At 40.1% G+C, this 19,941-nt stretch overlaps 1 protein-coding gene across 1 annotated transcript; it reads right to left on the bottom strand.

The window, feature by feature from the left end:
• Window positions 1-286: 286 nt before the first annotated feature.
• LRRC58 (leucine rich repeat containing 58) lies at window positions 287-19,893 on the bottom strand. The gene is made up of 4 exons (XM_023623691.2): window positions 19,227-19,893; window positions 9,382-9,510; window positions 8,445-8,722; window positions 287-6,204 (listed from the first exon to the last, which is right to left on the bottom strand). The coding sequence occupies exons 1-4, from the start codon at window positions 19,724-19,726 to the stop codon at window positions 5,996-5,998; spliced, it is 1,116 nt and encodes a 371-aa protein (XP_023479459.2). The 5' UTR covers window positions 19,727-19,893; the 3' UTR covers window positions 287-5,995.
• Between the last annotated feature and the right edge of the window lie 48 nt (window positions 19,894-19,941).

The raw sequence follows: 19,941 nt of genomic DNA, 5'->3' as shown, positions 1-19,941 counted from the left end.
TACTGTACTACTTTGTGTTAATATTTTTTGATTCTGGACTAAATGCAAGAAGTAACTGACTTTTCGTTAGCAAAATGACTTCACCAATTTCTTATTAGAGTACGTCTGTTAAGACTGTGGAAGCAGAAGAACTCTAGTAGAAAGGGACCTGGTCTAATTCATCTTTTATCCTTTGCACCTAGCACCGAGAGTAAATGCTAATACATGCTTAATGTATGTATTCATGTATTGGAAAAAATTCAACAAATAGATGAACAATGGTCTAGCAAATAATCAGGCAAATACCAACATTATAGGGATTTTAATTTTTTTTTAAGTAAATGCTTGTCAATTAAAACTAAAATACTGTTACTTTTTCCAGAATACAGAATCAGATACCAACCAAACACTTTTAATAAAATAAGGCACAATGTTTGATAAGGCAAAATTCACACAGAGGGTTAATATAAGATCACATTTTTTGTATGTCCTCGGGGGGGAAAGGAGGTATAGAATTGAAGTAGCTTAAATATTCTTTCTAGAGCATTCACCATTACAAGGTAACATAAATCTGATGTAGTAAACTATATGTTGTCCTGAAAATAAAATTTAATTGTTGAATCATGTTGCAGTATTACATTTATCATTACCATTAAGTTGTAAATATCTATATACCTATAGATACAGATATTCCTAATTCATAAATCTCAAATACAGAAAACTAAGAAATCAGATAATAAAAAGTGATTTGACTAAAAGTACATATATTTTCAATATCCTTTGTTGATATTTCAAAGGCCCAAACTTTATAAAAGGTTAAAATACAGGTTATTTAAAATATTTCTCCCATTATGTTTTTGTTTCTCATGAACACAAAGTAGACTCAGAAGTGCAACACACACCGATTACAGGAACTCAGGTCTCTCTACGATCGTTGTAAAGTGATTGCTGAGGTTAATATTCCTTGTCAATAACACGTCAATGTCAACCATTTAAGTTAGTCAAAGGATTCTCTTGAAACATCAGTGGGAGACAGAAGAATTAACCAATTTAGTAATGTTTCTGTAGTGCCAGTAACAGAAATCTTATCCAAATTTCTTCTCCTAACTGAAATTTAGAATAAAACAGTTTTATCCAATTTATTCACAGCCAAAGGAAGAAAGTAAGTTCTGGTGAAGGCAGACAGCCTCTCCAACCCTGGCTTTCTGGTATAACAGTATATAAATAACCTTCATGAAACTAATACATTTACTAGATTGAATACTGTCCCTTACAATAAATTGAGACTGACAAATGCTAGGTAAAAGTCTAGTAGCACCCAAATCAATATTACCCTGTGAGTGTTCAATAATGTGGAAGGTTTGTTGTTAGTGAACCGTTATCTTCTACATCAATTCTTAGCAAATACGGACTGAGAGATAGAAAAGGAATGGAGATATTTACATGAAAAATATTAAAACGTAGGCCCCTTTCAACCTAGTATTACAAAGAAACCACTCACAAAATATGCTAGGCCTCATGGGAATAATATCTTTCCATGATGCTATCAATATGAAGTGGGTTAGGAACTGCTGCCCCCCCCTTAGTGGTAGCAGATAAATTTTCTCATAACATAAAAGAGAATTATACCTTTCATTCATTCCAGGGGACCCTGATCCTCATGGCTTTGACCTCTGTGACAGCAGGCATGACTGGGATTCTCTCTCCAGAAGCCCTAGACTCACAGACATGAGGCCCTGTTTTAGGGGAAGGAGTTGCTCAAGATCAGTCTTTCTCCCTCGAGTCAAATGCAAACCGTCACAGGGGTGTCAGAAACAAGTTATTAAACGAAACAGTTCCCCAAACTTTGGGTGTAAAGTGGAGGATTTAAGGCACACACTTTCTGAGCACAAGTGAAGGCACTGCTACCTTTAAAAAGATCATGACTACAACGAAAACACAAAACTGGATGCTATTAAATTCATCAGATTAATGTTATACAGAGTACAGTACAGAAACAGTGAAGGTCAAGTACTATGTATTACAAATCATGTTGCCTAAAAACCTACACAGCCGCCTTTACTGTTGCTAAACACCCAGCATAACTTAAAAGCTGACTATTTTGGACTAAATGGAGAGTACTATTTATACTGACATAATAAAATCTATACTTCAGATGAGAAGAAAGGAGGTCATTTAGCTATTTCTAAATAAATGAAGCTTAACTAATTTTATATATCCATACTATAATGGATAAAGTTTTACCTACAAAGGGTCTTCTAATTCAGAATAACTTTTTATATAAATAGCTACTGCTAAAATGCTTTAAAAGATCAAACTTTATTTGCACTAATTATTTGCTTGGTGGTTTTTCTTTTTTACGGAGTGAAAAGGTAAACACTAATCAAGGCTATACCACAAATTTTAGGTTAATGAGGTATTACTCTCTCCCTTTGCAAAGGGCGAGGTTGGCCCTAAGAAAGTCGTATCACTTGCTGGGCCCTTCATTGTGGAGGGATGTGGACAATCTCCCAAGAGCAGAAACTGAAGAAATTTGGTGATAGGGCTTTCAGATGGTAGTCAGTGGGCCACCTAACTTTGTAACAACTCATCATTACTTTAAAGAGCTTTCTTGGCTCAGGAGGATCCATGGGTGTCTGGTGACTTCTCTCTCCCTGGCCTTTGAGCTTTTAAAGATTTCTTCCATTTAATGCTCCAGCAATCAGCCTTTTCCTTCTCTTCCATTTAAAACTGGTATTTACAGTGTTTGGCCGAATTGGTCCGCAGTACTACACTGCACTAGTGCGGATCGCCCACAGCAACACAAAAATTTCTCAAATTTGAGGGACAGTTTACAATGCAAGTCTTTACTTTTAAATTTGGTACTTAAAGTTCCAAATATCAAGAATTTTAGAATAAGAGACTCCTCCAGCAGACATTTAAAAGTAAAATACGAACAGTAACTCTCAGATCTACCTCCACTACTCAACTACAAGGAATCCTGTGAACCTGGACTAGCTCGTCCCTAGGTCGGCCAATCGCTGACTCCAGGGGGCAAAATGTTCTATTAGCTCATCTTCCTGCTCCCTAAAATCCTAGGACTATTTCACCAACTCAGCTTGGTGATCCTGAGAGAACTGGATTCTAGGAAGAAAGATGACTAAGAACGTTCAATCCACCCATTTCAATTTCAAATTTCAGCACTGAAGAATTCCATTCCAAACAGAATAATGCTTTGGTTACGTAGTTCTAACCACAGAAGTCCTGGTCACCAAAATTGTCCGAGTTGAGCAATATCAAAAACTTATTCATTATGAAAATTAGTGCAGATTCTTAAATCTCAAAAAATACAGTTAAAGCTTATTAACTTCAGTTTAAACACAAATATGTGACTTAGCAACTAAAGAGAGAGACGATCACTTTAAAGACAGAGCCAGCTATATGACTCAGGAGCTGATTACCTGGTCTCAAGAATATCAGCTCCCTTGCATCGCATCTTCTGGTTAATTTCTACAATCACCAGTTACGAAAAAAGGGAAGTGATGGAAAAGAAACAGGGAAAATCTTAGAAAATATTAGCAGCTCTTGTAAAAGGTTAGGTCAAAGATTTAAAAAAAAGAAAAAAGAGGATAATACAGCTAAAATGTAGATTTCAGTAAAAGTCACCAAAGACAAGTTGCACGCAGATCTTAGATTTTCAAATGCACATATGGAAAACCATAACAAACATTTTGTTGAAAGCCATTTTGCTGTATACTATGGTATATGTCTACATCATGTAGCAAAAGCTAGAAACTGTTTCTGGTTGGACCTATTCACATCTGTAAAAGATGAATCAGTGTACCTTCTTTCTGGGAAGCTGGAAAGAGGTAAATAAGGTTAAGTACTATATTTACATACCTATCCATTTATTTTACAAAGACTAACTCTTAGAAGATTACCCATGCTGTTACTTAGATCAAGCTGGTAATGAATGAGGAAGTAAACTGAGGCACATAAGCCAGAAAAATTTGGTCCTATCAATCTGAGCATTTTACTATGAATATGTCATTTATTTTCTACGAAAATATTTTACGTATCTTAACTAAGTCACTTACAAAACATTTTGGGCTTGCCACTTAGGCAGTGCCTAACTCATTTTTACCTTTCTTAATTTCGTGGTATGCCGTTGCTGTGGCTCAAATGAAAATGTAAACAAAGACTTTCTATTACTTCCATCTTATGATATAATTACCCACGTACTATGCTAGGCAGTAGAAACATACTAGATTACTTCTATAGACACAGTCAGAAGACTTCTGAATCAGAAGGAAAGAGGAATCTCACTACAGTAATAAGGTGAAGGGATTCACTCAATAGCAGCGTTTCACAACTGCAGTCATGAAACTCTCAGGATGTTTCATGAATTAACACACGACAAACAAACCCGAACTAGCCTACGGTATATTTTCTTCTAAAATAAAAAATAATATATAGGACAAAAACCTAACACACGTACATATCATTACTACACAACAATATGCTTTTAAGAAATGATGTGCCCCCATCATGAATGCCAGGAGGTCAGAAGGGAGATCATTTGATGCTCCGGTGAGCTTCTGACCTGCCTATTACTGTACAGGTAACACTTACCAACAAACTACCATGCTACTACAGGTTAGTTACCTAATGGCTGCTAGTATATGTTGTGTACTATCTTTTATAATATCAACTTATAATTGTACTATTATTCAATTTTTATTGCATATTAAACTAGTTAGTGAAAATTTTGTCATTTCTCATAGCAATTAACTTGTGAAACCATATTTCTGCAATACTTTAAGGATATAATATATTTAATAAATTTTTTATATGTTATCGATACAAAAATCGTTCTATTTCACACAATTTAAAGACTACTTTAATCTTTACACAAACGATTCCTGCTCCCAATTTTATCTGACTTGTTGTAATGTTTTTCTAGTTTTTCTTTAAAATATAGAGAAAGTTACAGGTTAGTATATAGGCAAAGAAGTCGTCTTTGACGATTAAAAATTTTTAAATCATTTTCCCTCTCCTGTAATGCAAGACATAAAGAAGCTTTGCAAGCTTACATCTCTTTTCTGTCAAAAGAAATCTGACCAGTTTTCCAATCAAGAAGTGTTACTCTGTCTTACGATGAACAACTGATCAAGACCACGGCCTCTCATTAAGGGTAAAAGTGATTTGCTTACAGGGGATCATTTCATGTTTAAACAAAAGATTGACGCTCAGGAGGCCATGAGCTCAGATGTCAGATATACAGTTCTTTATCTAGTTCCGTTAAAGCACATTTTAAAGTGTTCTGCATAGAATGTCAGGTTACAGGCTGCTCTGGCAACATTTCTTGGATAAATTTCCCAATCTTTGCTAGAATTAAGGCACTATAACAGTTATTGCTGGATGACACGAGGGTAGCAACAATCACACAGAACAAGGGAGCAGAACTGAACAGTTTTAAAATCCTACATAAAAGTTACGTCCCTTTGTTTAGCAGTTAGCAGGTCAGAAACATTTAGGTCCTATGTAGCCATCTGTGAGCTTATCTGAATAGCTCTGTAATCTAGACATATGGGCAATACAAGAAGGGAGGGCTCCTCCCGTCATGATACGGTGTTTAACCGAAACCCAAAGACAATTCTGGTAGTAATTACAGCTTTGATCATTTCTTTCTTCACCTCAACTGTCACAAGTTACACTGCTCACGGTTTATTATAGCACTGCTCTTCAGAACATTCCATTCTGCTGTGTAATTCATATAAAACTTGAGTCAAAACTGCAAACAACCAGCCAAATTTGAAACTGCCATTCAGAGTGAATTCTATCGAAGAAATCCAAACATGGAACTGGACTCATTCCTGATGAATGGGCAGATGAAACACAGAACTTTTTACATCATCTCCGACTCTTTCACGGACATTCAAGATGAAGACAAGGTTACTCGTGACCTTCCAAAGTCTTTTCTTTTCTAACCACTTCTGCTCAGTCTTTCAGTGACTCACACCCCCCTGCACTCTGTTCAACCAAGAAGAACCTTCTGCATTCTGTGTGCGGCAACACCAGCTTCGTCCTCCGAGTCAGACTCGCTCTGGGATGTGGAGCTGTGAGAGACGGAACTGCACGGGGAAGAGCATTCTGGCGAACACAAGTAGTGCATCAGCGGGAGGCGGTACTTCCCACAGAAGTCCACAAATTTAATCTGTCTGACACAGCAGTCAAAGTAGACTCCTGGAGAGAAGGAGGAGCAAGCACAAAGTAACCATTACACAGCAAACAGCCACAGGTTCTTTCTCAGCCCTTTCTCCAGCATTCTGAAGAAATGTCATATACAGTCTTTTCTTTTGCGAATCTTAAGCAGAAGCAGTAGTTGCTTCTACAGCTATTTACAGAAATATTGGAAGGTCTTAGAAACGGTAATTTAGCTGCAAAGAGAAGGCCAGGAGATTACCTTAAAGGGAGCTGGCAGTGAAAGGACACTGCCTACTTAGCTTGTTTTCTCTGGGTGACTTGGTGGCCAGCAGCTGCTGGAGAAATTATAGGATACCTAAAGCGCCATTCCTCCACCCCCAAGCCACTCCTTGGTACCAGCCTGTAGTCAAGAAACTTAAAAAACCTCCACAAAACTCCTTTAATAAGGATCTTAAGGAATCAGTTGCTATACACAAAATTTGCAAAAAGGAGACAACTTTTGGTACCCCTGTTCTTAAGTATTGGGAAGGAAAAATTAAAAGAAAGAAAATGCCATCTTACATTTCCACAGGCTCTAAATCTATAGCCTTCAAAGCGTTTCACTAATGACCTCACTTGATTCTCACACAACTATAATTAGTAGGTAGACTGAAACTGGTATTCGGCTCTTTTGATTCCTAATTTAATGCTCCTGAACTGTGGCCCTTCAGCTAAGTGGAAATACCAGCTAGAGCTGAGAGGAAGGCAGAGGTTGCTGTGTCTCGGGGTTCGAGCTGCTCCTTAAAAAGATACTACACACCTCTAACCCACAACGGTTGCAGCACAGCTGGAACATCCAGAACTCCGGGTTCCATCGCCTCTCTGGAGCAGAATCTCAGCTCCATACTCTACCTAAGTTCCCTCTGGCAGCTACTACTCTAAATGTATCACATGAGGAACCAAAATAAAAAGATGGGGTCCAAGCAAAGGAGAAACTATGATTTCTATTTTTTTTTTCCTGATACTTCCTCATTAACTTTCTAATTTTATGATCCTGTAGTAAGTATAATTCATGGTTTAAAAGGGGAAATTTATGGTATATTACTCTGAACAATTCAGGAAAGTAAATAAATTCAACAAACTGCTCAATCTATATTGATAATAAATCCCAAAAAATGTGTTAGCTTCCTGAAAACAGATGGAAGTAACAAAATAAAGCATTCCAGAATTATCAGCTAAAAAAGAAAAATACTATCTTGCCAATCGTAAGATCTCAGACTATACCAGGACAAAATAGCTCACAAAATATAAATTTACTTTTGTTTAACTTAGAGTTCAATGACTAATGAGTCTGAGAAGGGAAACATCAATGGCTTATTTTGTATATTATCTCAAATTTTAAACTACTAATTTTAAAAGTATTTTTGTTCCTAAGGTAAATAACACATCAGTATACTAAAGAAGTCATTAAGAAACCATTTAAGAGAGAAGAGAACTCTTGTGGAGGTCCATTTCTAGAAAAGGACAGATTCAAAGCAGAGATTAGACACAGACTATGAAGTCTGGAGGCCTGGTGTGAACCCAGCCCTGCCACTGCTAAAGCCAACCTAGGAAAGGAGAATCGAGAAGAGCTTCGGCACATCTAATGCGGCATGGCAACCTCCACTTCTAAGATGGAGTGGCCAGAAACGGCCCAGAGTATTGTCTTTTTTTCTTTTTTAAACCAACAGTGTCTTTTCCTATCTTTCAATATTTTTTGAGGAACTCAGATCATTTCCTCCCTTTTTAACCTTATAATGGTGTCAAGCCATGATGAGACTTTCAGGGAAAATCTGACCTGGTTCTGATCATCATTATACAGCACTTCCTCAGCACCTACTTTATCCTACAATAGAACTCCCATTAAACTGGATTATTTAAAAGTAGTCTTTTATGAGGGAGCCAAAATAAAATAACCTGCCCGTCAGTCACCAACTCCCACCCACACACCCCAGCACCTCAGGCCCTTTATAACCTGGCCTTGGGGTATGCTTTGTTCCTCTCTCTCATTATTCCTCTAACTATACAAGAAAGAGAGAGAGAGGGAGGGAGGAAGGAAGGGAGGCATAAAAGGAGGAAGAGAGAAATCTGGAGAGGGTGAAATGTCTTACTTTCTGATAAAAGACTGAAAGGATGAGGGAAACAGAAACAGGGACTACCTGCCTTTCTCTGAAAGAAGACAGCAAATTAAAACAACACTTAGACCATCAATTTTAAAAACAGCTAAGTGAATGAGAAGCAAGGACAATGAATGAACTTACCTCCACACTTTGGATTTGGGCAATTGCTGGCTAAGCTCAAGTATCTAAGAAGATTCCCAGGAAGATCATAGGGGGTGTAGGGAATATTTCGAATTTTAATGGTCCGTGCAGCTAACTCCAGGAGAGTTGGAGGGTCATAGGTTAAATCTCTAACAAAACGAACCACCAACGGGTTTCCTCGCAAACTCAATTCTTCCAAATGAATAAGGTTGAGGATCTCTCGAGGCAGGTACGTCAGCAAGTTATTGTGAAGACTGAGGGAACGAAGGGAATGCAACCTAGAATGAATGCAACACAAAACTCAATGGCAGTACGCAAGACAACTACCAAGAAGGCCAAATGAGGAACTTGATTTCCACGTAAGAACGAGCAACTAAGACTAAGGTCACTGGAAGTAAAACGAGAAGGTGCTGAAACTAGATCAGAGGGCACATTTGCAAGTGTCGTGAAGGACTTTTGCCCATACAATCTTGGAGAGCTCAGAATACTTAGAGAGTATTCTGACGTACTGGCTGAAATATAAATGCTGGATTTAAAGACTTTTTGGGCATGCTTTATCATTCAGATACCTAAAAAAGTATTCAAATGCAACAGGAATTGAGATCCTTTACATTATCTCATTAGGATAGGAAAGCTTCATATCAAATACAAAATCAATAAAACCTAGGAAATCTATGCTAAATTAATACTCTAGTTTTGATTACAGAACACAAGCTAGACAAATATTTTGAAGAATAAAACATTTTAAATAGAGAATTTAAAAGTAACATTCACAATAAGCAACCCAATTAACAGCAAACCTCAGAACTGTAACTCTCATGTAGCATGTACTTTGAGAACACCTAATTCTCTTCTACATATAAAACATGTGGGTGAATAGGGGCAATAATTCGTAAGCATGGATCTCCGTATACATAAACTGCCTGAAACTACTCACTGTGAAAGCTGAGGAGGCACACTTTGGATTTTGTTGTCACATAACACCAAATACTTTAGAGAAGGCAGATTTGCTAATTCTGGTGGGATTTCTTTGATGAAGTTTCCTCCAAGATACAAACACTCTAAACTGCAAAATAAAGAAAAACAAAAAAAGTAAACAAAACAGAAGTTGGATAAGATACCCCATTGTCTTTATTAACACCGAACACATTTCATCTATTCATTCAGCAGATGTTCTTCTTAGGATTTGCTATGTGCTTCACAGTCTCTAGAGAAACAATGCAATCTTCAGGGAGCTTACAGGTAAGAGACAAGATACACCAATGTTAGACAATATTATAATTCAACACAAAACAAGGCCAAAAATAAGCATAACATGATTGAAACACCAAAATGAGCGGCACAATCCACAAATGATTCAGGAGGTAAAAAAGTAGAGAAATCAGGACACAGTGGTTCTGACTGGGAAAAGCTTCCCCACAGCACTGTGACTTCAGCTGGACTATGAATTCAGCTCACTTACGTGGAAGGAAAGAGCACACCTCAGGTTGGAGGAGAGGAATTTCACGGGACAAAACATATCTTTTAACACAGAAGAGGAGAATTCATTTTGAGGAATCCAGAGATGAGGCTAGAGAAAGGCCAGATGACAGGAACTCTGAATTCTGTGCTCATAGGCTTGGACCTGGTATGCCACTGGGCAATGGGAAAACCACTAGCCGTTTTTTTGAAAAGAGTGGAAAAACATGGCTGAACTCTATGTTTCTTTTTTGCTCTTCTTACAGCATTCATTATTATATTCTTATTATAGCATTATACATTACGAATGAATAGCAAGACATTCTTCAGAAGTTATCTAAACAAATTATGTAAAACTGATCACTATCATGAAATTAAGTTTCACGTAATTATCCTGTTTTCCAACAAATTAACAACATTTTAGACGTAGGCTACATTGCACCAAAATGAACTGCTACTCTTTGTGGTGACGACTGTGGAAAGGCTCTCTCCAAAAGATTTTTGCAAGGGCGTGACAGTCAGTTCTTACTACATAAATATAACGCATACACAGAGATCTTTTCCATTACTATGTTACTTTTGTCGTCTTGTTAAATCTACTAACTCAACAGACACTATCACTCTTTTAAGATACCTTTAAATGTGGGAGAAGATAGCCTACTAAACTATTACCCAAACTTCCAGGATAAGAATTACCCGGGATACTTTTAAAGCTACAAAATCCAGGCCCCATCCAGATTTTAGGGTACAAGGGGTACCATTAAAAGATAGAGCCCAATTACCCTATAGTTAATCACAAGTCCACAATTAGCATTCAAGAGCCCTCCTTACTCTTCGCCCTGCCAACATTCAGTATTAACACCTGCTCTAACTGTTTTTACTATTCGAAGGCATGACAAATGGTACCATTCTGTTCTTTTAATCTGCAGTTCCCTAATTACTAGTGAAGTCTGGCACCTTTTTATATATTTTTGGCCATTTGGACATCTTTAGAGAATTGCTGGTTCCTATCCTTTACCCATTTTCCTCATGGGTTATATGGCTTTCTCTTATTAATTTGTTGGGAGCTTTGTTGTTGTTGAATACATGTTTTCATAACCTTGTTCTTCTGTGGCCTAGAGCACGGTCTGTTTTTGTTCACATTTTATATGTGTAAAAAAGAATGTACAGCTATTAGAACTGAACTTGTTCACTGTGCAGTTTGAATTTTTACAGTCTCCCCTATCATTCCGCCTTCTTGCTCTGGTGGTTAGTCTCCTCGCGGAACCATGGTTTTCCTTCTTCCCTTGATAGTTCTGTCAATTTTTGCTCTCTTTCCCCTCAAAAAATAGAAGCTATACTACAGATACATTCAAGTTCATGACCATTAAAACTTCTTGTTGAATTGTTCCTTAATTCACACAAAGCATTTCTCTTTGTTCCTTTTAATCCATTTTGCCTTCAAATCTGTTTCCTCTGATTATCAATACTGCCTACTGCTTTATTTTTGTTAGTATTTATTTCATTTAACCCCAGCTCCACCACCTACGAGTATAAGAACTTGGGCCAGCAACAATCTTGTTATGCCCCAGTTTCCTCTTCTTCAAAATGGAATATTATGACATATCATATAAAGTGCCTAGTCAACAAACATCAACTAGGCACCTACCATGTGCCAGGCACCAGTCTAGGGACTACAGTGTAAGTAAGGCCAAGTTCTTGACATTAAGAAGCCTACATTCTAGTGAGAGAGAAAATAAATTAGTGAATGTGTACAGACTATGCCAGATAGCTTTAAATACTATAAAGAAAAAAGGAGGTAATCAGATGGTGATGGAAGCGATATCCTAGATAAGGTGGTCAGAAAAGATTTCTCTTGAAGCTGACATTTCAACGTAGATCTGAATAAAATGATTGAGTATAAATTCCTCACATACAAAAATGCTTGGTGTGTTGTGAAAGAGCAACACAGCAATGTGAGTAGAGAGGGTGGCAGAGGGGGAGAGTGGTCATTAAGAGGTCAGAGGTAGCCCAGGAGGCCAGATCACAGAGGGCCCTTGGAGCCATAGTAAGGATTTTGAATTTTATCCTAGGAAGGATGGGTTTTCAACAAAGGCTAGTTGAGTATCTGACTTACACTTTAGAAGGATCACTTTGGCTACTGTGTGGAAAGCAGCTGGGAAGTGGCAGGGAGGGGAACGTGAAAGGCAGGAGTGGGGGCAGCAAGAGCAGACTGGAGCCTACAGCACGAGGCCAGATGCAAAACGATAGCTTTTCCTGGTACATCTTTTTCAGTCCTTTTACTTCTCAGTTATTGGGGTATTTCTAGGTTAAGTGTAACTCCCATAAACAGTACACAACTGGACTGTTAGGTTAGACTTGTGTTCTCTGTTACCATGGTGTATCTTCTTCTCTTCAGCTCTGCCTTCCACTATGCACATGCAGCTTCCTCTCATCCCATTCACTCTCCACTGTTCTGAACCGGATACGCTGTTTCTATTTTGCCAGCAGTTGCCCCTTCAATTTCCTTTGCTATCCTTCTCACTTCCAAACACACATCCAGGCTCGCTTGTCTGTCCTTCTCTTCATATCATCATCTAGAATTAGTTCTATCTTGATCTAAAAATAAATTTACTTCCAATCAATAATTATTCAGATTCATCAATGTTTTACCAATTTCTTTGTTTACCACTGTTTTTGGCAGCTTGCTATTTCTTTCAAAGTGCATTTTTCCTGGAGTACCTCCTTTAGAAGTTCTTTCAGCAAGGACCCAAGTTCTTTCAGCAAGGACCCATGGTTATTAATCTTTGAGTCCTTTTGTGCCTGATGTTTTAATTTTTTCACTTACTCTTGAATAATAGCTTGGCTGGGCATAAAATTCTAGGGTGACAGTTACTTTTCCTTAGCACTAGGAAGATATTGTTCATTATCTTATTACAGACAGCATTACTATTCTTCCTTTGTAGGTAATCTGTTTTTATCTCATTAAGAGCTTTTAGGATCTTTTTTCTCTGTTTATCATTATTGTTCTAAAGTTTTACTATGATGTATCAAGATACCAGTTTAGAGCACTCTGTTTTTTAATTCTGGGAAATAGCCACTATTACTTCAAACATTGCCTTTCCTACATTCCTCTTTCTAGAATTTCCTGTTAAACAGCAGCTTGAACTTCAGGATCAATTTTCCATGTCTCTTAACCTTTCTTTCATACTTCTCATTTCTTTATCTTTTTGTGCTGCATTCCAGGATAATGCTTCCAGAAGGTCTTTTAGCTTACTGATCCACTCATCAGCTGACTTCAGTCTACCACTTGTCTCACTGAGTCCATTTTTAGGAATAAACTCAATTTCATTTTTCTCACTTCAAGGAATTCTAATTAGGGTTTTCAGAGTTGTCAGTTTTTTAACTTTCTATTCTTGTTTCAGTGATAAAGTTCCTTCCTTTACCTCTCTGAAGTTAGGAAACATACTTACTTTAAAGTCCTTTACAGATTGCATTATATGTATTTTCTCAGGTATAATTTCTTCTATTTGTTGAATTTCTTATCTGCATTTCATAATCTCAGCCTTCCTTGATGTGTGGTGATTCAAAAAGCCAACCTGAATCTGAAGTTTTGTCTTTCTTTTTTCATAGATTGATGATTTTTTTTCTATTTCTGATGGTGTAAAGCTTTTCAAGATTGCCTTTCTCTATTTAGATTTATAATGTTTAGTAAAAATAAGCAGACAACTTTAATTCTGTTACATTATTTTTCTCTCTTTCAAAGACTACCTCGTAGCAACAACCAATTGTCTGGATACAAGACTGAATTCTACATGCAAGTGTTTAAGCACAGGTGGAAAAGGTTCCTTCCTAGGCAGGATTTTTTGATCCTACCGAGTATAAGTTAATGCTCCGTTACTTAGAAATCTGTTTTTCAATAATGAGAGAGAATAGGATAGGATAGAATATTTGGAGTCCAAATAACAGAAACTACCCTGGAAAAGGAACTATTTTAATAAGAAAGCTATCTGGGGAAAAAGTTTAGCAAACTTGGAAACTTTTACAAAAGATTCAATAGTTAAACAACAACCTGCTATAGTTCAATACTGGAGGAGAAAAGAAAACAAAGCAAAGAAGGGGAAGAGTGAGCCTAAGAGTAAATTCAAATATTGTCCTTTCTATTTGTTTAAGTCAGCAATCAAGAGAAACTAGTATTCCATGTCGTCTTCTCTCAATGCTTCAGGTGGGTGAGTGGGGGACACACAGACAGAAAGGATACCAAACCTGAGTAGTTACTGTGACTTTGGCAGAGAAGGATGTCATGTTTCAAAATATAACCAAGCCCATGATTCTGAAATTACGTAAATTTTCTTTTGCAATTGATGGGTATCCATCAACCAGACTACACAACCAGCATATTAAATGTACACTTTCAGGCTTATTTCTCACTTTGAAACTCAAATAACTTCCAAAGTTCTAGGGACTTGAGCCCTTTCAATGATTTGTGGGAATTAAATTTCTAAAACACACTCTACTGTTTCCAAACATGCTTTTTTGTAAGGAGAAGGCAAAGGTGTTCAATTTAAAGCAAAACTATAGGGGCTGGCCCCGTGGGCCGAGTGGTTAAGTTCGTGCGCTCCGCTGCAGGCGGCCCAGTGTTTCGTCAGTTCAAATCCTGGGCGCAGACATGGCACCTCTCATCAAGCCACGCTGAGGTGGCGTCCCACATGTCACAACTAGAAGAACCCAGAACGAGGAATATACAACTATGTACCGGGGGACTTTGGGGAGAAAAAGGAAAAAAATAAAATAAAATCTTTAAAGCAAAACTATAGTGTTTAAAAGTTCCTGTGTTTGTCAGGATTGCACCTCTGTTAATCAGGATTGGAACAATTCTTTCGGTGTTTGACAAACACAGAAAACAGGAAAACAGTTCACGATATTTCTTCCTTTCCTTTCTGTTTAGCATTAACAGACTAACCTTAAATTTGTTCTTGAAAAGTATCTCACCTCTCCAACCCTTAGGGATACTGAAGTAGATGCCTTTTCTCCAGCAGGGACCAATGATCCACCAAAAAAAATACACTAGGGCCCCTCAGTGCCAATCAATTTTAGCCTCAGGTATAAGTCGAAAATGTTTTGCTTCTCTACCCAAATAAAAATGACATTATTATAACAAAAATATACACTAGTCCTACATTATGGTTGGTTAAAGGCAGATGGAATTAAAGTGAGACAGATTTGTAGACAGAGGCAGAAAACAGAAAGTAAGAGAAACACAGAAAGATAAGAACACAGTTTTCTTGAGGTAGCATCCGCATGTTGAGTCATTTTCAAATACTATCACTCACCAGGGACTGTTAAAGTACATTATACACTTCAAAAGTAGAAGCACAAAAGAGGAATCATCTCTTGATACCTGCCTCAAACTAAGGCTATAAAAGAAAGAAGTTAGAGGGAAGAAGCCGAGAGGCAGAGGAAAAACTCAGTATGCGACTCTAAATGGGGAAAAATGTTTTTATTTAAACTTTATCACATTCTCCTTATCATCTGGTTGAGTCACCTCCTCCAGGGCATTAATTTTTAGCTTTTACTTCATTACAATCCTCGTATCTTCAATTTCTAAGACCACATCAGACAGACAGTGAGCGAGGGGTCCTGAATAGAGAAAGGCAGGCACTACTTGAGAAGCAAAGACTGTGGGGACTAGTTCCAGTGGAACTCACCCGTGCTCACACCTGCTCTCCAAACACCTACCCTCCGGGAAGCCAAACGAGCCTGAAGCTTTCGGTTCCTCACGTCAAGTCTATTACCCATTTGGTGGTAAGTTATTAAGCTCTTTCTCAATTAATGTCCGAGCTAACTGAGAGGAATGACAGGCAAGAGTTCAGAAGAAGAAATAGGTTGAAATATGAATTACACCTACTTTTTCAACATTATAAAACAAAAACAAGTCTGTGCTCATAGAAGCCAGCTATTATAACTACTTGTTGAAGAATAACCTTTTTTCTTTTTTTTAAAGATTTTATTTTTCTTTTTTCTCTCAAAGCCTCCTGGTAGATAGTTGTGTATTTTTAGTTGTGGGTCCTTCTAGTTGCGGCATGTAGGATGCCACCTCAGCATGGCCTGATGAGCGGTGCCATGTCCGCGCCCAGGATTCGAATCGGCGAAACCATGGGCCGCCAAAGAGGAGCACGCAAACTTAACCACTCGGCCACGGGGCCAGCCCCCTAACCTCCTATTTTGATGGAAAGAATCAACACCCACAACCTCATGGTTCACACTGATAGCTGAATTTACTCCTGGGGAATGAAGTTAATCATAAAAATAATATTTTCAGCACCTACTTATTACTTCAAAATTGATCTTTCAGAAGCCATTTTCTAAAGATTTTGACACTAGGGAAAAGGATCAACAAAGTAAAGAAAACATACATGGAGGCACCCACTAAATCTGGAGAGGTCAATTACGCCACGTAAGCTAAGAGTGTGTGTTTGTTATTCCTTCCTGAAATGAAGAAGCGTGGAGAGCAGAGGGACATTTATATGGACTATACGCTCTGCGTTACTTTTGAAATTGCTATTAAAGAGGGCAGATATCTTCCTAACGTTCAAACACACCTGACGTGGTCTTCACAGCAGCACGGCACAGTTTACAATACACATCAGCGTGACTAACGAGGTCTAGGGGGTCACACACATTCTAAGAGAAGAAGGCGTTCTGGGGCAGGTACCTCAGGGTTTAAGTGACTGAACTTCCACTTCTCCATTTTTGAAGCTTTCATGCGTTGTTTCAGCAGTGAGTAACAGGCAGCCCTTGAGGGGTGAACCACACAAATCTCACTCTCAGTTTTTGGCCTCAATCAAGTGACTGGTACTAAATCACAGTTCCCTCATCCGTACAAAGAAGGGGGTGAATCAGCCCATTTAGGCTGTTTCTACCTCTCAGGGTATATTTCTACACGACTCTTTTAGTCTACACTCAACCAGAGTTTATATTTGGGGCACGGCCTAAACTTTTACTAATTCTTATCAGTTAAGAGCAATGGAGCATACAACCGAAAAATAAAAACTCTAACATAAAAGATCCCACATAGCAAAGGCATAATAACCAAAAAACACAGTTACCAGCCCAGAAAATTAGGTCAACCAGGCTTTGACTAATCCTCCTGGTCACATATGCAACAGAACAGAAGTCGGGAGAATCAGGTTCTAGCCCCACTCTATCACTGTGGAAAATTCATGGGTTTGGAGCCAGAAACCCCAGTGGTCATATCCAGTTCCACCGCTCACAGGCTTTGTGACCTTATGACCGAACCTCTCAGAGCCCCAGTTTCTTCCTCTCATCTCACAGAGTCACTGTGAGAATTAAAAAGCATATTTAGAGCACCTTCAACAGGGCCTACTGCATTGTAAGTATTCAATTAATGGGATTTTTGCCTACCATTTTCCCCATGTGACAGAAATAATTCTTGCTCTGGGTTTCTCTTAGTATGAAAAGACTAAGAAGGCTGGAATTATGTAACATCAAAATGAGAAGGAACCAAGACCTGTCAACTTTAATCTAAATCTCTCTCCAACCCTTCTATTTCTTACTATCTCTCCTAGCACCACCCTGGTATAAGCTACCATCGTCGCTCATTCTACTAGAATGGCCTCCTTCTAACTAGCCCTCAGAATCTCATCTCTCTCTCCACCCCCTCCCCACTCCATCTCTGCACAGCGACAAGACAGAGGTGCTTTAAAAACTGTCTCACGTGTACTTGGTATAAAATCCAAACTTCACCATGGCCTTCAAGATCTGACATGGCCTGGGATCTGGTCCAAATTTATACTGGTCACGTTCCTACTTCCTCACTATGCTCCAGTACGATGTCCTTCTTTCAAAATTTTGGCCTTCAGTCCTACTTGCCCCTGGGATCTCACATGCACTGTTCCTTCTACCTGAACTGATCCCACCCCACCCTCTCCTAGTTAATTCTTCCTCTTCCTTCAAAAGCTCAATTCAAATGTTACTTGTTCAAGGACCAAACTAAGTCAGGTCCCTCTGTTATGTCATTTCAAGGCACTCTGCACATCTCCACAGAACTTATAACAATTGTAATCAAATAATGAGGTTTACAGTTAGGTGTAACATCTCCTGTGTTAGTGTGTTAGCTCCACGAGGGCAGGAACATGTTCACCACTGTATCCCCAGCACCTAGGACAGTGCCTGACACATGGTAGGTACTCAATAACTATCTGATGAGGCGTAAATAAAGGGATATCTTGTCCAAACGCCTCATTTTGCCGGTTAGGAAGCTGTCGTCAGGATATGTTGAGTGACTTGCCTAAGGCTGGGACACCGAGAGTTCTTATTCTCAGGCCAATGTTCTTTTCACTACATTTAACTCTGCGGTCTCTTCCAGCTCTAACATTTTGATATCTCAGAAAATTCAATAAAAGACGTGAAAAGATTTTACAGATGGAAGACACTTTTTTTCACTTTGAACAATACACTTGCTCTTGCTCTATTTTTCATTCCCCTGCCAGGCATCTCTAGGGGACTTTTGCTATCCTGCTTCTCTGCTTCCTCCTTCCATTTAATTCAACATACATTTACTAAATAATCTAATAGGTGAGGGTGAGGCAGACCTGTAAACAAGGAATAATAATCAATAAGGTAAATGCAATGGCGGGGTGAACAAGGTACAGAGGAAGTATAGTTTAGGCAATAATTGAATGGTTCTCCAGGAAGCAGTAAAAGAAAGAAACAAAGAGATGTTCATCAAGAGAGGTTTTGAAGGATGAATAGGAGTTTGCCAGGTGCAGGCAATATTCCAGGCAAAGGGAACAGCACACGTACAGAGACACTGCATCCATTCAACACATTTAGTGAATGCCTACAAGGTGCTCGCAAAGTGTATGGACCACTGAATTCCACAAATAGCATTATTGCTGGTATTGCTATAGAGAAGAGGGAGCAGGAAATGTTGCGGATAGCAAGAGTCAGCTCAGAGTAGCTTGTATGTCACGCTAAAAGGCATAAACTGATCTATAAGCGTAGAAAACCCCCAAAGTCTTCTGAGAAGGAAGTGACAAGCTCAGATTTACATTTGTTTGCGTACCTACTCAGGATCACTCCCCCAAACCCAAGGAAGACAGAAAAATTGCCTTAAACATCTGCACAGGGCACACGCTACATAGCAAACGCTGTCAGACACACGACCTTGTTAGATCTTCACTGCGACTCGCCGAGATGGCCAGGCAGAACTCACTGGCCAAGAGTTCAAGAGACAGCCCGGAAGACGACAGTTAACGTGGCAACTGAAGGGCGCCGAGGCCGGGCCCGGCGCCCCCTCCTCTGCATCAGGGACCCGCTCACCTCCGCAAGTTCTCGATCTCGGCCGGGATGCTCTGCAGCTGGTTGCCGCCCAGGCAGAGGGTCTGCAGCGCGCGCAGCTCCAGCAGCGAGGCGGGCACCTCCTGGAAGCAGTTCCCGCTGAGGTTGAGCACCTGGAGGGTGCGGCAGAGCGGCGAGCGCGCCAGGCCCTTGGGCAGCGCGCCGGGCCCGCCGAGCCGGTTGTTCTTGGCCAGCAGCGTGCGCAGGCTGCGCAGCGCCAGCAGCTCGGGCCCGAGCGCCGTCAGCGCGTTGCCGCTCACGTCCAGCAGCTGCAGGTGCGGGAAGCCGCTGCCCAGCGCCCGCGGCAGCGACGCCAGCCGGCTGTGCGGCAGCAGCAGCCGCAGCAGCGCCTCCCGCGCGCCGCGCCGCTCCTCGGCCCGCGCCTCCAGCTCCGCCTCCAGCGTCTCGGCGGGCACGCTGAGGCGGGACAGGTTCAGCTCGGCCTCCCCGGCTGCGGCCACCGCCGCCCCGGCCTCCTCCATCCCGGCCGCCGCCGGGCCCGGGGCGCCGCACTCCCAACAGCGCCGCGCGCTCCGCAGGCCCGGAGCTCCGCGGCGCCCCGGAACCTGAAGGGAGGGCGGCGTCGGAAGTGGCGCGGCGGCTGCTCACCCCGCGGCGCCGCCGAGGCCCGCGACGCCAGGCGGCGGGGTGCGCGCGCCGCTCGGGGGCCAGGCTCCGCCCCACGTGGCACGTGGCG

This window comes from Equus caballus, chromosome 19 (genome assembly GCF_041296265.1).
Source record: "Equus caballus isolate H_3958 breed thoroughbred chromosome 19, TB-T2T, whole genome shotgun sequence".
NCBI classification, from domain to species: Eukaryota; Metazoa; Chordata; class Mammalia; order Perissodactyla; family Equidae; genus Equus; species Equus caballus.
Note: the sequence above shows the minus strand (reverse complement) of the source record. Positions and strands in the feature narration are given on the sequence as shown.

Coding starts and splice junctions, on each gene's coding strand:
- LRRC58 (XM_023623691.2), bottom strand. CDS start 19,726: ATGGAGGAGGCCGGGGCGGCGGTGGCCGCAGCCGGGGAGGCCGAGCTG. Junction 8,723..9,381: donor GTGCCTCCTCAGCTTTCACA/GTGAGTAGTTTC, acceptor CATTCATTCTAG/GTTGCATTCCCTTCGTTCCC. Junction 6,205..8,444: donor CCCAAATCCAAAGTGTGGAG/GTAAGTTCATTC, acceptor CCTTCTCTCCAG/GAGTCTACTTTGACTGCTGT.